At 38.1% G+C, this 25,860-nt stretch overlaps 1 protein-coding gene across 1 annotated transcript in view; it reads right to left on the bottom strand.

Moving 5' to 3' along the window:
• LOC108794943 (contactin-associated protein-like 2) overlaps window positions 1-25,860 on the bottom strand; it is a 575,529-nt gene that overhangs the window by 363,587 nt on the left and 186,082 nt on the right. The window contains exon 3 of the mRNA XM_018566095.1: window positions 23,284-23,431. Within this exon, the coding sequence (XP_018421597.1) occupies window positions 23,284-23,431 (148 nt within the window). The remainder of the gene's footprint in view (window positions 1-23,283; window positions 23,432-25,860) is intronic.

Raw genomic sequence — 25,860 nt, 5'->3', positions numbered from 1 at the left:
CATAGTATAGTGTAGTGTAGTGCAGTGCAGTGTAGTGCAGTGTAGTGCAGTGTAGTGCAGTGTAGTGCAGTGTAGTGCAGTGTAGTGCAGTGCAGTGAACTGAAAGCTCACTGGTGTCAGTGCAGTGAAGTGTTAGTGCTTTATACAACATTTAATGCTATACACAGTTAATTTTAACTTTTATTATTTTTACTTTTTTTTTCAGCAGCAAGTTCTTTTGCTGCCTCATTGCTGTTCCCCCTTCTGTGTCGCAGGTGTTCCCGTTTTTTTTCTTTTTCTTTAATTGTTTTTTTTATAATAAAGCCATTGTGCAACAATTTATAGTGCACCAAGCACCACATTTAATAAAGTATTGCACCCAAGCACCAATTTTCCATCCCACATTCCCTAATAACATTTTCTAATAAGCCCTACATCATGTATGAAAGGCCAAAAAGGAGACAGATGTTTTACAAGTCAATATAATTTTAATTTTTAGAGCAGGGTGCAATCCTGCACTCATCAAGAATAACTGAAGGGTTATGGTGTCGAGGCACCGCCAACACTAAAGGCTTAGTTTTAAAGCACCTCTTGTAACTTTCATCCTGCATCTGCAAAAGAGGCACTAGAATTTATCAAAAAAATCTCTAACCTTGTTCCGAGTGTCCTAAAATGTGGCCTCTTCATACCGGCTGCCTCCACAAGCAGTTGTTTACAAGATTAAAGGAAAACCAATTACCGGCAATGTAAATGTCATATTTTTCCTTATAGATGTCATTTTTGTTGCAGCAAGTTCTATATGTTGTATAGATGTGCCACTTTAGAGGCAGTTTAAGGGGACCCCCAGACATGATATTTAAAGGAATTTTTCATTTATATTGTTTCACTTTAAGTAATGTTTATATCACTGCTCCTTTAAAAACTGTATTTTTTAAAAGTGTTTTTTTCATTGATACATGTCCCGAATCCCCATACTCCTTCTATGGCCAATAACTTGCATATAAGCATTCAAAATGGGGACATTTGATTATCTGAGATTTGGCCCTATAGATTTATATTGAGTTCTAAGTTCGAGTTAGAACTTTTTCCATGTTCGAAAGTTTTAATTAGAACCAAACAGCAGGATATTCGGCCCATCACTAGTTATAATGCTCTGCCTTAACTGCCATATTCTCCTGTCTGTAATTGACCCTGTCAAATGCTCTCCCATAGGAAACTATAAGCTTCTGTGCTGTACACATGGCATTAGCATATCCCACTGCTGTCACCATTTAAAAAAAGGCCTGTTAAAAAAAATTGCTGCCAGCAACAATTAGGAAATATGCTCTGTGAAAAAAACACGTAATTTTTTTATAAGTGTAGTGCATAGGGACGGGTTGTAAAAATATTGCAGACAGCAACAATTAAGAAACATTCCAAGAGAAAAAAATGCATGCAGCCTGTTATGACTGTAGTGCACAGGGGCAGTGACAAACTGAAAAAGAGCTGAAGAATATGAGCAGCATTAAAATGTAAAAACTCTTCCCTCCCTTCATACCCAAATTCCTCAGCATGCACAACACTTTGCTATTTACAAGACATTGAGTAAATGTGTTTACATTTTCTTAAAGAGAACAATGCCTACACTAATCTGCCCCCATGCACTTTAGCGCAGTACTTCCTATGCTTTCCCTATCATAGCTAAGCACACTGTCAATGGGAACCTAACAGTTGTAAGTGAGGGAGCTTATCCAAACCCTCCTCTTTTAGTCCTTCAAAAGCCATGTCACCAAAGTTTAAAGGCCAGGAGGTGCATTATTGGTAGTAGATTGCTATGGTGGAAAAACTGCATTAGTTTGCCAAGTCCACAAATGTCCAATGGCCTCGAACCCGCATTAGTCCTGATCCCGTATCTTATGTCTAATATGCACCAGCCTCGCTCTTTTTCTTTAAAAAAAAAAAGTATTATATTCAAAGAATTACCTAAATAGGGGCAAAAGTTTTATTAATAACAGCTTGAACCAAAGGTCTTGAATCACTGGTTCGCACAAGAAAACAAATAGTTACAAAATAACCGCGCTATAAGCACTATCAAATGGCATTTTGACAATATCCCTTTGCAGCTGGGGTAGTTCTATTCTTTTGAATACAACTATGTGACGTCCCATCAGTGGTTGACAGTAATGTATTGCTAAGCCTTGCCATTAGGGTTAGGGAGAGCCTTTATACAAGTGGAGGAAATTACCTTGTAAATTGAAACTAATATTTGTTGGGCAATGTCATTCTTTTGATCACAGTAGTGTTTAATAAGATTAATGTGCACTAATGACCAACTGTGACAAGTCTTGCAATGTTCATTTTATATGCTTGGCACAAATCCAACTGAGCATAGATATAATGATCCTTATGTTCCGCAGAATGAATGCAAATAAATCAAACACACCCAGATTGTCGACTCCTCTCATTCTACTTCCCCCTTCTCAGAGCACAGGAAAAATCTTATACCATTATATTTCAAGAGATACATCCTTCAGATAATTACAGTATTTAGACAGCTCTTAAGGAGATGATGAATGAACATCTAATTACTTTTTATACAGAAGTAACTCTACTATGTAGGTGGCGTGTGTTACAAAATGATGTCCTTACTTGTCCTCTGCCTACAGTTTTGCATTTATGTATACATTTTTGTGGTTATCTCTTATTTTTGTCATACACTATAGTCCTTCATTTTTGTATACACAAAAGTTTTTTAAAATGTAGTCAAGAAATGCATAGAATAATAAAAAATACTAGCCAGATAAGAAACACACACTGTGGAATTTGTAGTGGGCAGTGTAGGGCCCCTTACGTTGGTGGTTGCTAGAGAATTTACCCCCTCCATTGATGGTCAGTGAAGAGGTTCCCCTTACATTGGTAGTAGGTGGAGATCAATATATTGTCCTCCCAAACTGGTGGTCAGTGTAGTGCTCACCACTTTACTGGTTGTCACTGAATATGTTTCCCCTTAAATTGATGTTCAGTGGAGAAGAGCCCCCTTATATTTGTGATCAGTGAGTGAAAATAGAAAAGAGGACTCCTTACACTGGAGGCCAGTGGGAATAATACCCCTTAAAGTAAGATGCTGTAATCCCCACCTGCGCACCATGAAAGGGGGTCCCCGCAGACAGACGAAGGTCGGACGTGCTCTCACCCACAGCCCCGAGCTCAGCAGCACCTGTCTCCTTCACTCCCCGCTGCTCTGTGATGTCCGCCGTGTGGAGCCGCCGGGTATTGCGCACACGTGCACTGTGTATTTTCTTAAAGGTGCATTGCACATCAATTAAGGAAGAACTCCGCCTCCAGAGAGGACCACCCTGACATCAGCAGGTACAAATGCTAGCCTCACACATCACTCTGTGCTTGGTTATTGCAGAGGTTGCCCTCGTAGTGCCTAGCGTATTAGTTACCGTGTATTTCTTGTTTACCGAACCTGGCTACTTCCTGACCACGAACCTTGCTGCCCACCCCTGACCCCTGCTACTCTCATGGATTATGACTTTGCATATCGATTTGGCTACGAAGTTCTGGACTGCTCCTGTGCTGGTCACCACCACATGAGAGACCGTGCATTACCCAGGTCTACTCGTGTGGAGGTACCGTTTGTGTTGGCAAGTCCCCTGCATCTGGGCTCCTGTGAACTACTAGTCAATTTAAGGATCCGGGCAAGTCAGTTGGTTACATGAAAAAATTAATTTTATTGAAAAAAGGACATACAAGATAACACATTTGACTAACAAACCCACCATGAAACCTATTAAAAATTACAGACAATAATGAATTAAATGTGGATCGATCCTTATTCACTTCTATCATTAATTTCACCGTAAGGGGTAAATAGCCGGTGTAGTACCAACGTTGCTACTTATCCCTCCGTGAAATAGCCCATGTATTTGTCGACTAACATAGGCTGTCTAGATGAAGATATGTCCCAGGGTATGGGCAATCAAAAGGAAAGATTTTCTTGTGATTTCATTCTATGAATTAAAGAAGAGGGTCAAAGTGGACTTGAGATTGTGACCTAGGCTTTGTGCACTTGGAATGAAATTATGTAATGTACTCAAACGGTGATACTTGTTGGTAAGGTTGATCCTATGTGGCCATCTACTGATTGGATGGAATATATTCTCAGATGTTTTCAGTTCTTTTCCCTCTATCTTCTTAAAGATTCCTTTGATTAGATGTTTAGCTGTGGGGTTAAGTTTTTCCTTGATTTGGTGTTGGCTGAATTTGGCCGTGTGTGCAATGAACCCCTTCCTCCTTCTTCACCTTGGGATATTGTAGTGGGAACACCGAGATATAATCGAATAATCTGCTCAGACCGGGGGGGAGTGTTTTCCCATGGACAGACTATTACTGGACTATCTTCAATGTCACGCCTGACTTTAACCTTCTCTCTCTCAATGGTATTGAATTTTGAGTGTAGAGGGTATAAGACTTCACTTCAGAGTGGTATTCAGACACCGTCCTTAACGGACATAGATAAAGGATTTTTTGTCACTCACGTTTACTGAAGTTTTCTTATAGTCCGGGCGGTTTGAAGACTTTTTCCTTCCTTTGGAGTCCAGTGATCTATTCACATGTATAGATGCCTTGTTATTTCCTCCAGGGGATGGTTGTTAGTGGCTAATCACCGATAGTGGATTTAAGGGATGTTTCCACTTAAGGGATCTTTGAATCATCTCCTGGATATTCTAGGTGTAGTCTGTCCGCTGCTGAGAACCCCGAACCCCGGTTGAAAATATGGCAGAGTTCCCTGGTATCAGGATGGTACGTCCACTTGCGGCATAGTAGTTATGTGTCTGGTTGTTGTCTGTCTGTCGACGCGTTTCGCCCCTCCTACAATACGGGGCTTCGTCAGGACATACTTTGAGGTCGGGGGAACTGCTTTTCAATCAGTTAGGTCACGCCCCTTTCTCACCAGGTGAGAAGTGGTTTCTCACCTGGAGGAAGGGGAACCACCCTGCACAATCTAAATTAATGATCAAAAAAGAAAGAAAAGGGGCGTGACCTAACTGATTGAAAAGCAGTTCCCCCGACCTCAAAGTATGTCCTGACGAAGCCCCATATTGTAGGAGGGGCGAAACGCATCGACAGACAGACAGACAACAATCAGACACATAACTACTATGCCACAAGTGGACGTACCATCCTGATACCAGGGAACTCTGCCATATTTTCAACCGGGGTTCGGGGTTCTCAGCAGCAGACAGACTACACCTAGAATATCCAGGAGATGATTCAAAGATCCCTTAAGTGGAAACATCCCTTAAATCCACTATCGGTGATTAGCCACTAACAACCATCCCCTGGAGGAAATAACAAGGCATCTATACATGTGAATAGATCACTGGACTCCAAAGGAAGGAAAAAGTCTTCAAACCGCCCGGACTATAAGAAAACTTCAGTAAACGTGAGTGACAAAAAATCCTTTATCTATGTCCTTTAAGGACGGTATCTGAATACCACTCTGAAGTGAAGTCTTATACCCTCTACACTCAAAATTCAATACCATTGAGAGAGAGAAGGTTAAAGTCAGGCGTGACATTGAAGATAGTCCAGTAATAGTCTGTCCATGGGAAAACCCCCCCCCCCCCTCCCACCCGGTCTGAGCAGATAATTCGATTATATCTCGGTGTTCCCACTACAATATCCCAAGGTAAAGAAGGAGGAAGGGGTTCATTGCACACACGGCCAAATTCAGCCAACACCAAATCAAGGAAAAACTTAACCCCACAGCTAAACATCTAATCAAAGGAATCTTTAAGAAGATAGAGGGAAAAGAACTGAAAACATCTGAGAATATATTCCATCCAATCAGTAGATGGCCACATAGGATCAACCTCACCAACAAGTATCACCATTTGAGTACATTACATAATTTCATTCCAAGTGCACGAAGCCTAGGTCACCATCTCAAGTCCACTTTGACCCTCTTCTTTAATTCATAGAATGAAATCACAAGAAAATCTTTCCTTTTGATTGCCCATACCCTGGGACATATCTTCATCTAGACAGCCTATGTTAGTCGACAAATACATGGGCTATTTCACGGAGGGATAAGTAGCAACGTTGGTACTACACCGGCTATTTACCCCTTACGGTGAAATTAATGATAGAAGTGAATAAGGATCGATCCACATTTAATTCATGATTGTCTGTAATTTTTAATAGGTTTCATGGTGGGTTTGTTAGTCAAATGTGTTATCTTGTATGTCCTTTTTTCAATAAAATTAATTTTTTCATGTAACCAACTGACTTGTCCGGATCCTTAAATTGACCACTATTAACCCGCCATTCTGTGACGAGTTAACCTCCTTTTTTCTTTGTACGAATATGGTCATGGATCGGACCACACAAGCAGTTGTGCAAATATAAGGAGGGGGATTACAATGAATCGGATCTCCAGGCAGGAACAAAACCCATTTCTAATCCTGTGAACTACTCCCTGATAGATGCAGAAATTTAGTACACAGATTAGCTTATTGGTTGTCACTTTGCAGCACTTGAAGTGTGGGTTACTTTTTTTCCTGGGACAAATAATTTGCAGTCTTTTAATGTTCTTTTGTATGGAATAGAATGGAATGCATGTATATATGTATAACTATGGCAAGGAAGTTAGATTTTCTACCACAAAAGGACAAATGCTGAGGAATTCAAATATAGATGGATCGGCAAATCAAAATCTTGCGGGGCTATTCACAAAAGGGTGAAGACTTTGTAGAAGGCAGGAGATGTGAACCACATAGCTGAAATGGAAAGTGAGCAGAATTGGAGAATTTTAATGAATCATTTATTTTGGCCTAGATCGTTCACTTATTCTGCCTTCTACAAACTCTTCACCCTTTTGTGAATAGCCCTGTAGGATTAAATTCAAGTTATCAAACCCAATTTTTAACTGGAATTATTAGTGATTACTAAAATATTTATAAATTCTGGAAAAATATGAGCATTTGTCTTCAATAGTTGAATTGGTAACCAGCCAGTGGATGGCTGCTAAACTGTATATCACTACTGGCTAGTATGATATGCTAAGCATAACAGCACAAATTGTTTCAGCCCTGACTTGCACTGGGTTACTGACACTTTCAAAGAGCAAGCAGTTAAGACTGCTTTAATATATATGTAATTTGTTATGGAATACAAGGGAAAGCATTTTTTAGTCTTACATTCTTCCTGTGCTAGACCTAATCTTCCCCTTTTATTTATTGTGGGCCTGGGGCCAACCACTTAGTTGTTAATGGTGATGGACACACATGCAACTTATTATATAAAAAAATGATCAACTTCTGGCCAAACATGAAAATTCCCAATAGGGCTAATTGTGAGAAAGTATTGAGCCTACTTGTTTAGTCTTGAATCCAAAACACCCAGAGGAAATCTTTGAAAACACAGGAAAACCATAGAAACTCCATGCAGAGAATGTCCTGAGCGGAAATAAAACTCTAGGGCCCACTATGCCACCCAGTTCCATTTTTTGGAACGTAACATTTACAGCTAACTACTTCGGTTTTTGACCAGTCATTGCTGTATTACACTCACTCCCATGCAGAAAAATACTGACAGACACCAATCAGATTAAAATCTGCCTTGGAAGTGTGGAAGTGTGAAAGTGATTGGTGCTTCAGAGAGAGCAAGTTACACAGCATATTCTTCACGAAGTACAACCACGCGGTGCATTGGATTTTGGCGGCAGTACATTACAGAGAATTCCAACCACGATGGGCTGAAATAACTCTCTGATTTTAGTACAGCTGCAGTGTTTGCTGCATAGCATGAATAGCTCACTAATTACTTTCATTTGCCACCTAAAATAATTCTTTAAAGTGATTGCAACAGAAACATTGACATTCCTATTCACTTATCTCTTTAAAAATTCTACAAAGATCTGGTAGCTGGGATGTGAGGCACACACTGAAGGGGCTAGGGTTGCCAAATCTTATAAAACATAAATGCCACTATTTTAGGAGCAATGTTCTCTATACAACTGAGACAAAAACCTAAGTTAATTAAAAATGTACTCCTAAACACTTGTAGGCATTGATATTGAAGCTTTATGTTGTTACCGAGGTTAAAAGATAACACTGTGAAGATTTATTACTCCTGTCTTGGCAGTCAAACTTTCTATTTCTAGCTGTGTAGTTTGCATAGGTCTGTTCATTTTGACCAGATATCAGTAAGCCTATAAGCAAAATATAGACAAACCTTTCCTGCACAGGAGTTCCTATCACATAGTTCCTATGACATACTGTATCCTGTTCCCTGCAAGAAATAGGTAGAGACAAAGCCCTGCCAGGCTGTGTACCATATAGCTCTTATATTTAATTGATCACAAAGAGTAGGGCAGGTCAAATATATCTAGTGGTAAATAAATACATCTAGTACCTGTGTGTTTTACAGGCAATGGAAAGGTGGATAGAGGAAAGTGTACCTATATGAGATGGCAATGCCACATGTAGTTGTATGTGGGCTACAGCTGTGGCAGACCCATGTTGGTGAGCTGAGCACTGGTGATACCTACATTCCTGTGGGACAGAAGATGAAAGCAGTAGCTGTGATTCCTACAGTTAAAAGCTGCAGCATGAAACAGAGAAAAGTGACTGATGAGACTATGGGACTGTTTTATTTGTTACACATTTTGCACTGCTAGCACCAAAATACCTGTCCTGGTTGGATGTTGGCCATTGGGATAATAACTACAAGCCAACAACTTCAAACCATTGTAAGATCCTTTCGAAACACAGGCAAAATAATCTAATGCATTCAAATAAAAGAGTTTTAATGTTAATATGCTGAATGCAGATTGAACAATGTTGCATAAATATCAAGAAGAAATGATTACGCATATGTAGACAGAAAATGTAGACAGTAAGCAACCGAGACGGGTAAGAAGCTACAAAAAATAAAAGTAATAATAGAATGAGTAGGAATGTTCTTGGGTATTAAATTTTACAAAGCAATGTAGACTGCTTTGATGAGGAGTGTGGAACCGAAGAAGAAGAAAGGAATAAGGACAAATCTAAAACATTAGAGAACAAGAAAAAGCATAGATGAATTTACTGAGGAAAAAAGAATGGTAAATACATTTGTAAGTAGAAGAAAAGTTTAGGATAGAAGACCTGTTTGAAACAAAGTAGCAAGAAATCTGTTCAAACAGGATAACATGATAAAGAAAAGATTTTAATTACAGATGTCAATGTTTGTAGATAAAATGCAAACCTAATTGGGAAAGGGGAGAAGATATTAGAATGCTGGTCTAAATGCATTTTATAAACAGGGGTGTGAAATTCCTATTGCTTGATGCCCAGGATATGCTGTTTCGGGCGCCAGGCGGGTAGTTTTTTTCAACATTTAGCTTTTTAAAAATATTTGTTAGCTTTATTATTTCTTTGCTTTTTATCACTTTTTAATTTTTTATTTGAATTATTTCTTATTATTTTTAACTTGTTTTTTTAATCAAGGAATAGCAGACTTGTATGCAGAAGCAGATGTGTAAAGATGAATACACTAATATATAAACAGTGATACAATAAGATGAATATAGTCTGTAAAGGGAATAGAAAAGGAGAAGAGCAACAATATAAAAAATAAAAAATATATCAAAATGCAGAAGGGGCAATGGTTGGCTAAGTAATGGTAATTATAAATATCAGAATACTATACATTATACAGAAAAAACACAAGGAAGGTTTCAGTGGTGGTGCAATCTAAGGGCTTGTTCACACAAGTGGCAGATTTTACTGCCCCTCTAAAAAGTGATCCATAGTGGATCTGGTCTGCTGTTTTTTTAGACTTAATTACATCTTAATAAGGAGACTTTGTTGCAAGGTCATAAAAAAAACAGCTCACATCTTTCCAGTTAGAGGTAAAAACTTGGTTTCAAATGGTACTATGGTAATTACATAGTATAAGTATCATTCCATATTGCAATGCCAAGATCTGTTCTTCTGTACCTTACCCCGCATTATTCCCCTCCCCTTTGAAATGTTATACCCTCCCCCTATCCCCCAAGGTTATGAGACATCTACTGACACATGTACCATCGCAGTCCTGAACGCCAATTGCACAAATTGTTCTATTTTACCCCGATATTACGTTATGTGCCTTAATTGTTTTATGCTGTAATGTTTGAGAACTTATTAGACCATTAGTTATGTATGTCATTATTGTGATGCACCTATACCGTTGGCCAGGTTTTTTCTATAACAACTCTTGGTACATTATTTTGTATGGGTCTTATGACTGCTGTTTCCATTGCCTGTATTGTGTAAAATCTTCAATAAAAAAAACTATGGTTAAAAAAAACAATTTGGTTTCAGACACCTTGGATTATGCAATTTCCCCACAGTGCAGAAGAGTTTACCAGGTTTGTTAGTTGCTGTTGCATTTTCATGTGTTACATAGCGTGATTTTGTTTTGTGAAATAATGGTCTGATAATCCACAAGATGTTGGTTTAGAGATTTTTTGGCAGGTTAGGTATGTGTTTTCCTCCACTGTTTTTCCAACTTAAATCCCTTCTGTTTCATTTGCCTCACAATCGTATTGCACCAAGCCCCATGACAGTGTGAAGGGAAAGGCTTGATCTTGACAAGAGCAAAGAAGTTATGAGCAGAAGTGACATTTTTGTTGTATAGATAAACCAGGTGTTGTTCAGGGTGTCGAGGATCTTCTCAAGACACAATTCAGAGGTTTACTTTTGTAAAGAGAGCTGTCTTTATGACCAATATTTAACATTTTTAGTTTTTCCAGTTTGTGTTTCATGGAAGAGTGGTATATAAATGAACAACTGACAGTCACCGCTCACTGCAGGGAGACGATCGGAAAGTGAGCGGATCGGCTGCATGTTTCTGCTCATTTCCCGATCAATAGAGCCGACCTGTGACAGCTTCTTTGTCACAGGTTGGCTCTAACTGTGAGGATGAGTGGAAATCACTTACCTCATAGTTCTCCTTTAAGTATTTCTTCTCTAGCAGTTGGACTAAAGTTATGCAGGCTGTTAATGGCTCAATCTTGCCTGGAGCCAAAGATCCAATTTGTCATTAAGGTGATCATTGGGTCCTTAAGTAGCTTAACCTCCCTGGCGGTCTGATTATTTCAGGGTTTTTTTTCTCGTTTTTTTAACTTTTAAATTTCCCACCAGTTCCGCCCCACTGCGACGCAGGTGCTCGCAAGTGACATAACCCGTAAGATGGATGCAGGCATCGTCCGGAGGACACAGAGGGGTTCGTAGACAAGGTAAGTAATGCACAGTGTAATCCCGAGTGTGGCTCGGGGTTACCGCTTTTGGTACTGAAAATTAACCCCAAGCCACACTCGAGATTACCGCCAGGGAGGTTAAGTATCCTTTCAAAGTGGCCTGTCCCAATGGAAAGACTTGGGACTGAAATATGTGGATTGTGTTTATCTGATAAGCTTCATTAACATACAATGGACACGCCACCTCTCAATGGACAAGATCCCTCACCCCTCACAGCCCCTCTTAACATTTCAAAGAAATAGAAGCGATTTTAACCCTTAAAACCCTAACCCAAGTAAAAGCAATTCAAACTGCAAGAACCGATTTTTTTGCTTATGCTATGTAAAAGGGATCATGTAAGGGATCATGGCTGTGAAAATATACTTTAAGCTTCAGATAAAAATACAGAGATGTTTTTAAATCTGTGCACCTTAGTTGGCTTCCCTTCTCAGTGAGAAACAGAAAAGTGTTAATCATGTGTGCACCACATCAATCTATCAAGCAAGAAATGGAGGTGAGTCTCAGCAAAAAAAACAAAGGACAAATGTCTCCTTTTCATGTAATTTTCAAGCCACTTGTCTTCCTTTTAGCCATACCCACTGAAATTATTTTACTATTTAGTAGCTTTTCTAAAATTCTGTAGTCTGTAACAGTCAGCAGTAACTAGCAGTCACTAAAGTAAACATGATATCAGACAACCTATAGATTCCTCCCACCCACCCATCATACATACATTCCTTAATTTTGACTGCACCAACTTCGGCTGCATCATACCATTTCCTGGGATCCCTGCTGAACTGTTTTGCTCCTCCTGACTTTTTAGAAACTGATGCAGCCAACAATGGTTTGGTAAACATACATACAGGCACATACCATATGAGGAAAAGTTTGCAGAATTTAGTCTCCAAACCAGCACTCATAACAGAGAGACCCACACTTTCAAGCTCTTCTCTGCCTGATTGTAATACTCCCAGTAACACTTTTTGAGGCATGCCCTCTCCTCTGTGAGCATTTCTATTAGTCATTGTGAATATCTCTATGGGGCTCGCATTTTTGGGAAAAAAATCTGCACATAATATAACCTTAGTGGATCGCCAGGAAGACTTCATTATCTATAGTAGCTTTGTTCTACAATGGAATTCAAGTGACTGTTCTACTTTGTGTAATAAAATAAGTTTTAGGCATTATCTTGTGCATTCAGTAGTTTATACTTTATCTATTAGTAGTATATAATCCCTAGACATCATTTGGTGCTGCAAGGATTGTCTGTCCCCTTTGTTACACAAGCAGTTGGATTTTAGTCCATGTGGATTTACTGTTTGAAGTCTTGTGGTGACCTTTCAGTACTAGGGTGAATGTGTTCTATACTTGTGACTTTCTTTCATGCTTTTAATACTAGTATACTAAGTCTGATCACAGGTTTCAGAAACTAGGCAAAGAATAAAGCAACAGCAAAGGCACAAGTAAGTCTTTAACGCTGTTATTCTTTTTTAAGTTTATAGGCTACATAAGTTAGTACAAGTACAGTATACTTAGGAAAAGTACAATGCATCTTTTATGAAAAACCTTTAAGCAGGCAGTACAGAGGTCAGTAAGAAAAGAAGTTAATGAAATGCCTTACACAAAAATCAGAATAAGAAATCTCTTCTTTCTATAATAACTATTAATAGTGTACAGGATGCCAGGAATGCATCCTGGACGGACGGTATATTTCCTTTATTGTTTCCCTTAATGTTTAGGTCATGGTCCCTTTAAGGGGGTTAAAAAAAACTTTAAAAATAATAAACGGCTTTTATCAGAAGTTCTCACTAATGCATGGTGAGGGGTTCTGGGATGATTTCTGCTTGCAGTCTTCCCAGCATTCGTAGGCCTTTAAATGGCCTTTAAATGGGACCCGGAATCCGGAGGCTCGAAGAGATATTGGGTGGGAAAGAGCCCCCAACTCTGACAGGTCTGGTAAGGGTTAACGCTGCTGGCAGTGTACAAGGAGCACAGAAAGCCAGCTAGCACTGTCTGTGAAGTGTTTTTGAAACAGGACATGTGGAGCTGTGGACTGCAACTGAGACATTGCTGGGCACCAGTGTCTATGTTTGACCCTCTGAGAGCAGGCTGGGATACTAACCGCTGAGAAGGGACGTATGTATATAGGCGGTGAGCCAGACTTTCTATGAAGAAAAAGCAAAAAATAGGGTTTTAAGAGAGGTATACAACCAATGCATGTGTATAAAAGATGTCAAAATGTATTGTATTCATATTAAATAAAATAAATAAATAAATAAATAAATAACAATTCATGAGCAATGTACAATTCATAAGAATACAGATAAAATGCCGCCAATTATCTGTAACCTACAAGGAATATATTATTTTTCACTTATATTGAAATCTTTTTTCTAAAACGACTACTCCACACTCCAGGTGTGTTCACTTAATGCTGGTGGAATGTGGATACCCCAAGATGTACATGGGTCTGTCTGTCACTAGGGCATTGTTCCTATCCAGACAAGCTCTTTCGGCTAATCACATATATTTTAAAACTATGATCACAGTATTGACCTCTTTGGAGGTTTACAGTATGTTCACAATAAGGTTAATGTTGCCAACAGGGGTTGAGAATTTGGTATGAAGTGGGGATTTTAGTTGAAGGGAATACCTATTAGCTTTGAGGATTAGGGGGATACCAATGTCAGAATAGTCTGTAGATATGGATTTTGTATGTTGATCTCTTAATTTATATAGATTTTAGCAATGCCTTGTATATTTAGGTGGGATATCTTTATACTGGGGGGAAGAATCCCATACTGATTTCATTACCCCTGTAATTTGTTCTAGACTAGGTGATAGGGGTCCTTTTCATCGTCTTCGATGCCCCCTCTTCCTGTGGCCCCGATGTCCCTGGCATCGTCTCGGACGGAGTTGAGTGGGCTGGTTTGATTCAGGCCTGCAATCACTTTCTCTTAATCCGGAAATATCTGTCCTCCTCCAGACATTAGTTGTTTGGTAAGTATGGGGTACCCACCTTTCGGGGGGCCTCATACCTGTGGTGCCGATTGCTTAAACATTCTAATTTATGTTATATTTTATTAATTGAATGATGCAATTAAATCAATTGATGTATAATTGTTATTGCTATTATTATTGTTAGATTAGCCCCCCGTGGTCCCCTGAAGAAGCTCGGTGCAAAACGCGCCGGGACACGGATATGTCAGTCTTCCAGCGAATGAAAAATTAATTACAATCAGTAAATGAACAATGAATAATTAATGATAATCATGTCAATAAATGGATAATCAATTAAGTTATAACTGGTTGATGATAGGCATATCCTGGGCACTTGTTGCATGTTACACCTAATTGGGGGCTTTTTATCTGTATTCTTATGAATTGTACATTGCTCATGAATTGTTATTTATTTATTTATTTTATTTAATATGTATACAATACATTTTGACATCTTTTATACACATGCATTGGTTGTATGCCTCTCTTAAACCCCTATTTTTTGCTTTTTCTTCATATATATATACCCAGAATGGGAGAGGTGCAACTGGGTAGCTACTGTCGAGGCATACTCAAAGTTGATTACTAGAGCCAGACTTTCTGTTATATTGAAGATAAGTTTTTGTTCATTTTTTTTATTTGCTGAAGACAAGCTGTTTCCGTTGGAGTGTCTTAGAGAGAAAATAAAGACTTTTATTTTACTAACACGGCTGACTATTGATCAGAACTGGTCTGAATATTACAATCGGTAATCTGCTCAACTTCAATATTTCAGTTTTGGTAGATGCTAGAGAAATAAACAACCAATTCCTCTCTCGTGAACTCTTTTGCTGGTATGTCTATGTCTAAATTTTCTGGTCTGCACATCTGCTGTGGCCATTAGGAAGAGGCGTTCACTTTTCTTGTTGGACTTTTTAAAATGGATTTGATGTTATGTAGAATGTAACAGGAAATGCTGAAATATGCAAAGGTGGTAGGGGTGACCCATAACTAGGCAGACAAAAGCATAACTGGAAACCATAGCAGGGGGCAAGTGCTGAATCAAGTTACCAGGATAAACCCTTAACTAAATTATTACTTTTGGGTAGTATGACCTTTTCGTGACCTTTTTTAAATTTCTTTTAATTGCAGTAAAAGTGGCATCATGTGGTAAAGAATGGTAAAATATTTTTGGTACGAGATGACAAGTGGACAGTTAGAACTATGGTCAGCAAACAGAATAAGACAATGATATTTACAACAAAAGAAACATTAAAACATTGAAAACAAGCAGGTCTCAATCCATATGCAATCTTGAACTGACTTCTGTAAATACAAAGATCAACAATAATCAGAATAAATACTCTCAGTATTATAATAGACATCACAGTACAAAGCTTGGTTTGCAGTGATCATAAGTCTATTTCCATAAATGCTGAGGCCACTCATACTGACAGGCATTCATTTATTTAGTGTACAAGAGGCTGTGCAACTGCAACTGAGAAATTCTACACAAATAGCAATCATTGGGAAGATTGGTAGGTGTGTAATAACAGAGTAAGTCAACTACTTGGTGCGCAGAGAATACATATACAAAGCACACTCTGTACTAACATCATGACATTTACAGAATATAGGTAAATATAATGTTGTGTGTCCTGCCAACTTCCAGATGGAAAATGTAAACATTTTAGAAATGTTTTGTATTCTACAGCAATAGTGATGGGAAGTATAAATGGATCACCATATTTTTATGTATGGTACTATATGGTAATATATGTTTAACATTTGTTCTTTGCCCTAGATAAATAAAGCTTAATATGTTTTATGATTTGTCCTGTAGGTGCCATAAAAGGGACATAAGTACAATGTCACTGCCTTTGGGTCCGTGTCCTGCTTCCTGGCACTGTATGCTGAAAAACTGTCATTTCCAATTGTATTTACAACATGTGTGTATGTATATTTTTTATTTTTAGTGGTTATAAGCATATTAGCTTCTATGTGCATCTTCAGAATTGTGTGTGTATATCACAGAAACAGGAAGTGAAATTTTTGGGGGTGTTCTGTACACCAACAGTGTACACAATGCCTCCAGGTCCCGATATTGCATTTAATTTTTTCATAGTTTTAGACAATTTAAGGGGCCTGCTGTTTGAAATGAAAAGGCAAATGGCTTGTGCAACAATTATATATGTTAAACTAATGTTTTTATGATTTTTTTTCTTATTTTAAAAGTGGAGTTACCCTTTAAGCTTTTTCCCCTTATCGTACAAATAGTTTAAAAATAATAAAGAACATGCAATAACAAGGCTATTTATGAAGAAACAAATGTAATCTGCAGCTATGCAAGGGATTCTTTCTGCAATACATTCCTGCATATTACAAGCCCCTTAGGCAGTACACAGGTTAAAGAGGTTATACTATCTCTTTATTAAAAAGGGGAATTGAGATACTCAACTGCATAGATGAACAGATGGTTTAATTTAAACCGACATGTAATAATTACTAACAATTTAACCTGCAATTGGAATAGACTTTCTTTCAAAATCCCAAAGCCATTCCATATACTGGCTAACATTTCCGCTCAAAGTGTGTTTTGCTAAAGGAAATGTTTTAAAGGCCTAAATGACATAGGAATGCTTATTTTGACTAAAATACTTCTGGCAGCATGTACAGAGCTGAGCGTTAATAAAATACTGTCAATAATCAACAACATTGGGATGAATTTAATTCCTATGTGGACTTCTGCACTTGTAGTGATAATTGTTATTAACACGAAGAGCAGTTACCACCTGCAGTGACTTTGACATGCGGCCATCCCTAAAGCCAATAACTATTAGGCATTTTATTCCCCCTTTTCCTTATAAGTCAGCAGACTGACATTCTTGGCACAGAATAACCAAAAAGGAGCTAATACATTCAGAAGATGCATTTAAACTGGCAGAAAAGTTAGCACATACTAAATCAAATCATCCACTAGGGAGCAATATTTATCTTATTACAAAAGTTCTTAGAATATTATGCTACTGGAAACAATAACTGTAACATTGCATACTAATCATTATATATGCATATGTATATTTAAGTGCACTTTCAGACAAAGTGATCCTTTTTGCCCTATCAGAAATCGAAAGAGACAGTTGGAAACAGTGAACAGTGACGGATGTCAATTGGCTGCCATTACTGTTCAGATATTCTGACAGCAGCACACCTGCCACTGTCAGATTATAAAAGCCCAGTGGGAGATCTGTCCATTCATGCTGATTAACTTGGATGAAGGAATCTGTTATACTGTATTTGTTTGTTCAGACCTCAGGTTGAACAAAAAAAAATATAGCAGTGTGTGGCCAGCTGAACTACTCATATATGTCTAACAACCAGCATCCTTCCAATAAATTCTCTCTCCTCCCTGCTACAAACATTGAGCCACTGCTTAGACACACACCCGAATCCTTTTCTGCCTGACATCACTAATGGGGTTATTCACCTAGCTGCTGAAGGCAGCCGAGTGAATAAGCGAGCTGAAGTAAAGTGAGCCGAACAACGGCTCCCTCCTGGTTTTAGTTGTACACATGCTGAAATCAACTGTACTTCGGCTGCACTTAAGGCAGCCGAACATGTCTCCTAGCATTGAAAATTCACCCCGAGCCAGACTCGGGATTACCGGCAGGGAGGTTAATGGACTGCACCCAAAAATTTTAGATAATTTGGGATCCTTGGATACGACATTACCTCCCACCTTCCTTTGATACCAGTTTGCTGACCCTATAACAGTCCCCCAACTACTACTATTGCTACTTCCCTATACTTACCAACCAAGGTGCTTGCTGGAATTCTCGCCATGACTACATTTACTCCCCTTCCCCTCCCCCCCAACTCCCCTCCTCCTCTTAACTCATTTTTCTGTTTTCCTATTATTATTTTTTGTAATTGTACTCATCCTTGCTGCTTGGACCCAGGAAGACCGAGTCCATTCATGCCCTGGACGCAGCTTGAGCACACATTACTGTACTCTGTGACTGAATTATGTTAATTTCATTTTATAAGCGCAAAAAACACTGTTTGTACAACTTTTATGTGCGGACACTCTATGTTGGAGTGTTCATGCAGTTTGTAACTTAATTTACATGTGTGGAAAAAAACAATAAAAATCTTTTGAAACTAAAAAAAACTGATTACAGCTAACCGACTATGATGTGTATGATGTAACATAAAAGTTTGTTATGTAAGTTTTAAGGAATTAAAACAATCTACAATCGCTCTTAAGCTCCCTTACATGGTCAGGGTTAAGTACAGAATAATGGAAATTCTAGCCTCATAATGTAATAAGCTTTCTACGTAAAACATAAATGCTTGCAATAGTGGTCCATGCAAAAGCAATATCAGTGAGGCAAGTGATCAGGCCAGTTGTAATTCTGTTTAAATGGTGTGATAAGGCAAGGATGAAAAAAACCAACTTGGCACATATGATTTCTGTTTTTTAGGTAGTAAAGAATACATCGGTTGACCTGCAATGAATAGTGGGTGTTCAACTCTGATCTCTCCTATCAGGCCAATATTTGTTTACTGCAAAACCCTAAACAGAAGGATTGCCAAATGAAAATAAAGGAACTAAATCCTGAAAAAGAACTAATGCAGCCAGCACATCTAAAGACTGGTAAACTGCACTATATTACATTTTAGTTTTTTGTCTTATATATGCTTTATACATTAATAAAGTATGTTCCCATAGCACAGAGGGGGAAGGAAGGATGAATAATTAATCATCTGACTCTTTGAGTTGTAGGTGTAATTTAGAGTGTAATATGGAGCTTGAGCTATTGAGCTCTGTAAACGACAGGCACTTTTTTTGTCAAATTAGGTAAGGAAAGACTGGAAACACGTGAAAAGGTGCTTAGAACTGCATCTGCTGCCTTGAAATAAAAATATGACATATTTTTATGCAATATTATAAAGTATATTTACATAACAAATATACTTTGTTAAGTGTATTTTTTTTAGACATGGCCATAACAAACACAGCTAGAGAATATTTGTGAATCCACTGTACATTCCTTTAATTGCTGTAAGCATTCAACACTTCTGGATATCTGCTTTTTCCACTGAACCCTTATACAAGCTGATGAAAGGAACCATGGCATGTGGTTGGAGAATCAGGTGTTAAACTCATCCAGAAGTGTGGAATACTTAAAGCAGCCAAGGAGCAGCAAAGCAGTAGCATTTAAAGATATGGGCCACTCTAAAGGTAAGTATACATGACCTGCATTTACAAATGACCCTGTGGGGCATGGTCACTTGACCTTTTTTTAATATTTTTTTCTTGTTTTACATTTTTGTTTACTACATTTTACCAGGGAATGACATTCCCCATGGATGACAGGATCTTTTTATGGAGACAGCAGGTGATGAGACCAGCAAGAAGGGTGCCAGTTTTATTGCAGCTAATGTTAACAAACCTGGAAAAAGTGAGGAGCAGGCAGCAACAGAGAGACAGCAAGGAGGACCATGGAAGAATGTTGTAATGTTAGTAATTGGCAACCAATCATCCATTGATCACATACTTCTATGAAAAAGATAATTCCAGATGCAATTGGACTGTAGGCTCATGGTCACTTCAGAGACCACAAGTTCACAGCCTGAGCAAATGAGCACATGAGGGTTATGGAGCCAGCCTGTTGCAAGCAGCACTTTTCCATCCCAATCCCCTATTGGTGGCAGTGAATGTGTTAATGCAGGTGACATTTAAGGAGGGTTTTGTCTTTTCTTTCTGCATATAGAAAACCTTAATAAATTAGGGTTCCTTAGCACAAAAAAAGAATAATCTATGCAGGGTTTATCTGAAAAATGATAGGGATATTCAATAAGCCAGTGCATAGAGCAATGATACAATGAGCCATCATGTAATAGTATAGTATGCCACATCAAGATGCAAGGTGAATTTGTGTTACTGTGCTTTGGATATCGTAATTACTCTTGGCACCATTTTGTTTAGCAATGGAATCAGGGCTGAGTAAAATTGGGATAAATAATAGGGAAGGTTCAACATTCTTTATACAGCCATCACCCTTCCATTTTAGGGTATTTAGGCAAGCATTTAAAAAAAAAAATTATTTGCAAGAATGCATGAAAAGAGGATTTGTTTTCGTAAAGTCAGTGAGTACCCTTGATCTGTGTTTAAGCTCACTGGTATGGTTGCATTGTTTCATGTTCATTTGCCACATTTTTTTTCTTGACCGTTATCTCAAACCTAAAACTAACCGAACAACAACATTGATTGATTTGGCGTTTCACTACAATAATGATTTTTATAAATGTAACAGTTTTGATACTTTGCCTTGCCTTTGCCATACTTTGTATGTCTACATACAGCAGAATGCCAAAAACATTACATCATTATACTGAGCTATTACAAAGATTGATAAATCTGATCCTTAAGTTTACGTGAACATTAGAGTTTTTGTTGTGTTTGCATTTGATCTTGTGTAAATCTGACAACAGTGGACAATGGTTTTCAGTGTATCCTTCCGCCCACCGATACATCTATCTATTATGTTCATCTATTACAGATATTTATATGGAGCCATCAATTTACACAATGCTTTTACATACTATTCATTAACATCAATCCCTGCCCTCAAGGAACTTTCAAACTAAGATCCCTATATTACATGCACACACACTAGGGCCAATTTAGACAGGAGCCAATTGCCCTACAAGCATGTCTTTGGAATGTGGAAGGAAACCAGAGTACCCCGGAGGAAACCCACACAAGCACAGAAAGAAGTCAATACACATACTGTCCTGGTTTGGGATTTGAACTGAGGAAACCAGTAGCAAAGCAGAATGGCTAACCTCCAAGCCACTAAACTATCTATCTATCTATCTATCTATCTATCTATCTATCTATCTATCTATCTATCTATCTATCTATCTATCTATCTATCTAATGAAGCAGTAATAGCACAATCATAATGCAAATAATACGTATAGCAGTCTCTTTTCCACAATTCAAATAATCAAGAATGTACTAAATAGCGCACATCCTTATTTTAGAACTACACTAGAGGAAATGAAATATTGTTATATATTTTTGCTTACTATTAATGTGATAAATAACAGTATAAACCAAGGTTGTACAGATAATATTTGTATGATTTTATAAATATTGTGTAATGCAAAATAAGAAAAATATATTTAGAGTGTAAGTTTGTCTTCCACTGAGCTATATAGGAGTCGAAAAATAAATGCTGCATGTAGCATTATGACACAATTCAGATTGGCTTATCACTCATCCTCTGAACATTATGAAAGAATAAGGAAACTCTGTTCAATAATACAGTATTTTTTATTTCTACTGTGCCTTCAGAGATCGGATTTCATTACGATTGCCAAAGTCCCTCAATTCCAATTCCAAGGAGATTCAGGTTTCTCTATAAATTAATGTTTTTTCCTATTTTAATCTCGTTTTAGGAAATTCAAGTACATAAATGAATACCAAAGTAATTTTAGTATGGAAAACTCTTTCTTTTACTAGTCTGTCCCTTCAAGTACCAGTAAACCTAAAATTCAAATGAACATTATAAAACCAGCTGTAAACACATTTTATAAACATTTACTGTGTGTTAAAGTGCCCCTGTAAGTACAAAAAATGTACATATCTGGTACTATATTTGTATTTGCTAAGAATGCAGTCTGTTTTATTATATCAGGGACATGCAGTCTAGGAAGGCAGGTGAGGCTCTTAGTAGCAGTGCCAGTTCTAAAAAGCGCTGTAGTCAACCAAATCTGAACCGTATCAAGGTCTGCGATTCACTGTACCACCCTACATTTCCATTGTAATTCCCTGTCACCCCTTTATGTAATCAAGTAATCTGATCAATAATCATACCTTATAAGATGTTTTTTGTGTATTTCCACCCACATAGCACCACTCATGGTTTATTATTTTAGAGTTTTGATTTATTTGCACGTTTTTTTTTTGTTTTTTTGTTTTTTTTGAGTATTGGAGGGCCACCACAGAGCCCCTCCTTCCTTTTCAAAGTTTGTTCACAGCTTGAATTAATATCACGATTTAAATTTTAGTTTTCTGTGTTGTTTTACTACACCGCTGGCCAGAGGTTCACGTGTTTAAAATATACATGCTGAACCAATGAGGTTGATCACTGGCACTAATTCTGAAGGTTCCAGTGTTGATTTTTATTATTCTTATTATGTTTGTGTGTTGAACCTTCTAGTCATATGTAAATAATCCACTTGAATCAATTTTTACACAGATTTGTTTATTAACACTTTAGTGTGCAGTTGGTTCACATAGACCGAGCGCAACATATTTGCTTTACATTTATACAAGTTCACATTGACAGGTAAAATACCCTCTGGTGTTGATAAACATGGAATTAAACCACTTTGCTTTGGATCTATAAAAAAAGTGTCGATGGTAAATACCTACAAAGTCCTAAACCACCTTATCTCGGATTGTTATACCTCTCCTAAAGGATGGTCACCATAGCTAATCCAAAGTGGCGTAACTTCGTCTCACAATACCCCAATGCTTTTTTTAAATAATATCTTATATGAAAACTGGCAGTGTTTCTAGATATATTCAATCCTTATTTTTTATTTTTTTTTACATCGATCCCTTTGACTTAGCTATCTTTTAACTTGTCTTTCATTTCCATGTCTCTATATTTATTATATTAATTGCCTCCTCTTTTGCATTAGGGTCACTTACTATCCATTCTACTCTCACCATCTGGCTTTGGGGTACCCATTTAAATACCATAGTCAGATGGAAGCTGGAGTGTAATAATAATTAATTTCTGTCTGTGGGTTTTACATAAAGGTCTGTATCCCAAAGATCGCCATTTTTATAAACTCTCACATCTAAAAATGGCATGGAGGTCTCATCCCAAAATTCAACAGTCTTATTAAAGATGATATGGTTGCTATAACAGTAAATTTGTGAAGGTGAATGTGGATATTAATAGTTCTTCCAAATCATAATCATTTTAAATCAGTTTAATGTTAGGTATATATTATATTAGTCAGCATTTGAAGCACATGAACTTACAGTATGGACAGCCATAGAGTTCAGCTCTTAATCCTATCTGTCCCTCTTCATTCCAGTCGAGGGGAACAATGCGTACATAACGAGCTACCACTGGGTGTTGCAGGTCATGTCGGACAACAGTGTCTGAGTTTCCATTCCCGGGAAATGCCTGTTGGAAAATAGATAGTTTTAGTAAATTTACAAGCCTGTATAAATAAACTCCAGAAATGTCACAATATACATCAACGGTATAACGGTAAGAAAATACCAAATATGCCAAACTTAAAAATTGTGTACACTTGTGAAGCGGCAAAAAGCTATGGTACCTCAAATTGTTCATAGGTGACCCTTTAAAAGCCTGCACAGGTCATCCGTTTAGAGTTAACCATGAATAATGGCTCTAGAATTATTGCTCTCACTCTGGTGTACACAGTGATACCTGTGTGGTGCAATCATCATTTTAATACGAAGGTGCACCCGGCATGTGTATGAATTAGTATGTGTGTATCTATGGGCAAGGTACTTTTAAAACTTTTTTTTTACTTTTTCTTATTTATTAAACTTTTTAATTTTGTTTATTTGTTAGTGATGACAGGTGCTCTTTAAGGAGACATTAGTGAAATAATAGACCCCAATGTCACCTCTGCAGCTCATTGAAGTTGATTGTACTTGATCAGCTTGTTCTGTGGCCTCTCTAGCTAGGGAACGACAACTCAGAAACCAAAAGTGATTAAATCATAATTGCTTCCAGCATCATTTTACGTGGGGGATGTCAATGAATGGGTGGCAACTGGTCTCTCTCCCCTCTACCTGCTGACACCCAGGGTCTGCAGGAGGGGCACCTGAGCCCAGGAAGCAAGGTGGGGGTGCACACATTTACTGGCCCCTGGAATTGATTAGGCGGCTTTACAGCCACCTGAAACACTTCCAGTGTAAAGCCAACAGGTAAAAAGACTGCTTAGAGGGGCCTGCAGCTGCCAACATATTACATGCATCTGTGGCAGGGAAAGGGTTAACGATTCTGTAAGTACAGAAAAATACCTGTTGATCTACCAGAAATGCACTCAGCTCCTAAGTTCTGTTGTGGGCTGACAACACACAGAGGGGAATTTATCAAAAGTGGAGCAAACAAAGTCTGGAGCAGTTGTGCATTGCAACCAGATGCAATTGATGGAGGTGCCCTCCGCACACCTTTCAGCAGTCCCGGCCAACAATCAAATAAATGGTGCTCGAAGTAACTTCACGGATGGCACCGTGCAAAACACAAGATTGAAGAAAATAGGTCACCAGCACTCCATAAGTTAAAATGAATGAGTCCTTTTAATGGACAATGAAATCCAACATGAGCCGACGTTTCGGGGCCACACAGGGTCCCTTCTTGAAGGCAAGAGATGTGTCACATCTCTTGCCTTGAAGAAGGGACCCTGTGTGGCCCCGAAACGTCGGCTCATGTTGGATTTCTGTGACATCATTGTCCATTAAAAGGACTCATTCATTTTAACTTATGGAGTGCTGGTGACCTATTTTCTTCAATCTTGTGCATTGCAACCAATCACTTATCTTCTAACTTCTCTCTTTCATTTTCAAATCTTAACTGAACAAACTGAAGAGAGAAGCTTTTTGGTTACTGCAGTATGGGCAAATGCTCCAGATTCTGTCTGCTCCAGTTTTGCAGTTTTGATAAATCCTCGCCCCCACAGTATTTTTGTCAGCCCTTCCACATTTACTTTTGCAAAACTACTCAGACCATCCCATTCATCCATCTCCAGATGAAGAGTCTAATCATCCTATAGTTACAAGATAAGAACTGGGGGTATAATTACTTGCTTGAGAAAACACAGGAAGTGTGCACAAGACTCAGCACACTGAATTTCAGACAAGATCAACATGTATTTTTTGCATGTATCAAACGGATATTGAACTGATATAACAAAATGCTTTCAATTATATATTTAAGAGAGCAAAATAAACTGTTTATTGTTAGGGTTTACATAAATGTTTAAGTAAAACTGCACAGAGGTGTCTTTTTTTGTCCACCAAGGCAGTAGTCTCCATTGGTTGTCCACAAAGTTGAATGTCATGTTGCCATCATTGTTCTGGCAAGATTAGGGACAAGGGTAGAGAATGGGTCTTAGGAATGTGGTGGCGTAGGGGTATGGCTAATACTGGTACATCAACTGTATTTGAGGCTCATTTACACCAGCTGCGTGCTAAATCGAGCTGTTTAATTGTGCAGGCTGGTGTCCAAAGTGTATGTTCAGTAAGGGGTGGTGTCTTGCATTGTTACAATGCAAGGCACTTTTTACTTTTTTTAAATATATTGAAATGTCACAAATTATGCAGTACATTCCTATGCACCTCAGCATAACTGGCGTGGTGACTAATAATGGGTCCGGTGCAGAAAAATGCAGCATGTCCTCATTTTTACACAAAGCATTACTACCCATCTTAAGACAGTATTGTGATGTGAATGGCACACATAGAAAATATTTCTGTGTGTCCTAGCTGTGAGCCTGTGTTGAGCTGTGTAGATTAATTTAGGTCATCCTACATGGTGGGAATTGGGGAGAGACAGAGAGCACAGGGAGAGATAAATAG

The sequence above is a fragment of the Nanorana parkeri genome, unplaced genomic scaffold (assembly GCF_000935625.1).
Source record: "Nanorana parkeri isolate BGI_ZX_2015 unplaced genomic scaffold, ASM93562v1 scaffold916, whole genome shotgun sequence".
Lineage (NCBI taxonomy): Eukaryota > Metazoa > Chordata > Amphibia > Anura > Dicroglossidae > Nanorana > Nanorana parkeri.
Note: the sequence above shows the minus strand (reverse complement) of the source record. Positions and strands in the feature narration are given on the sequence as shown.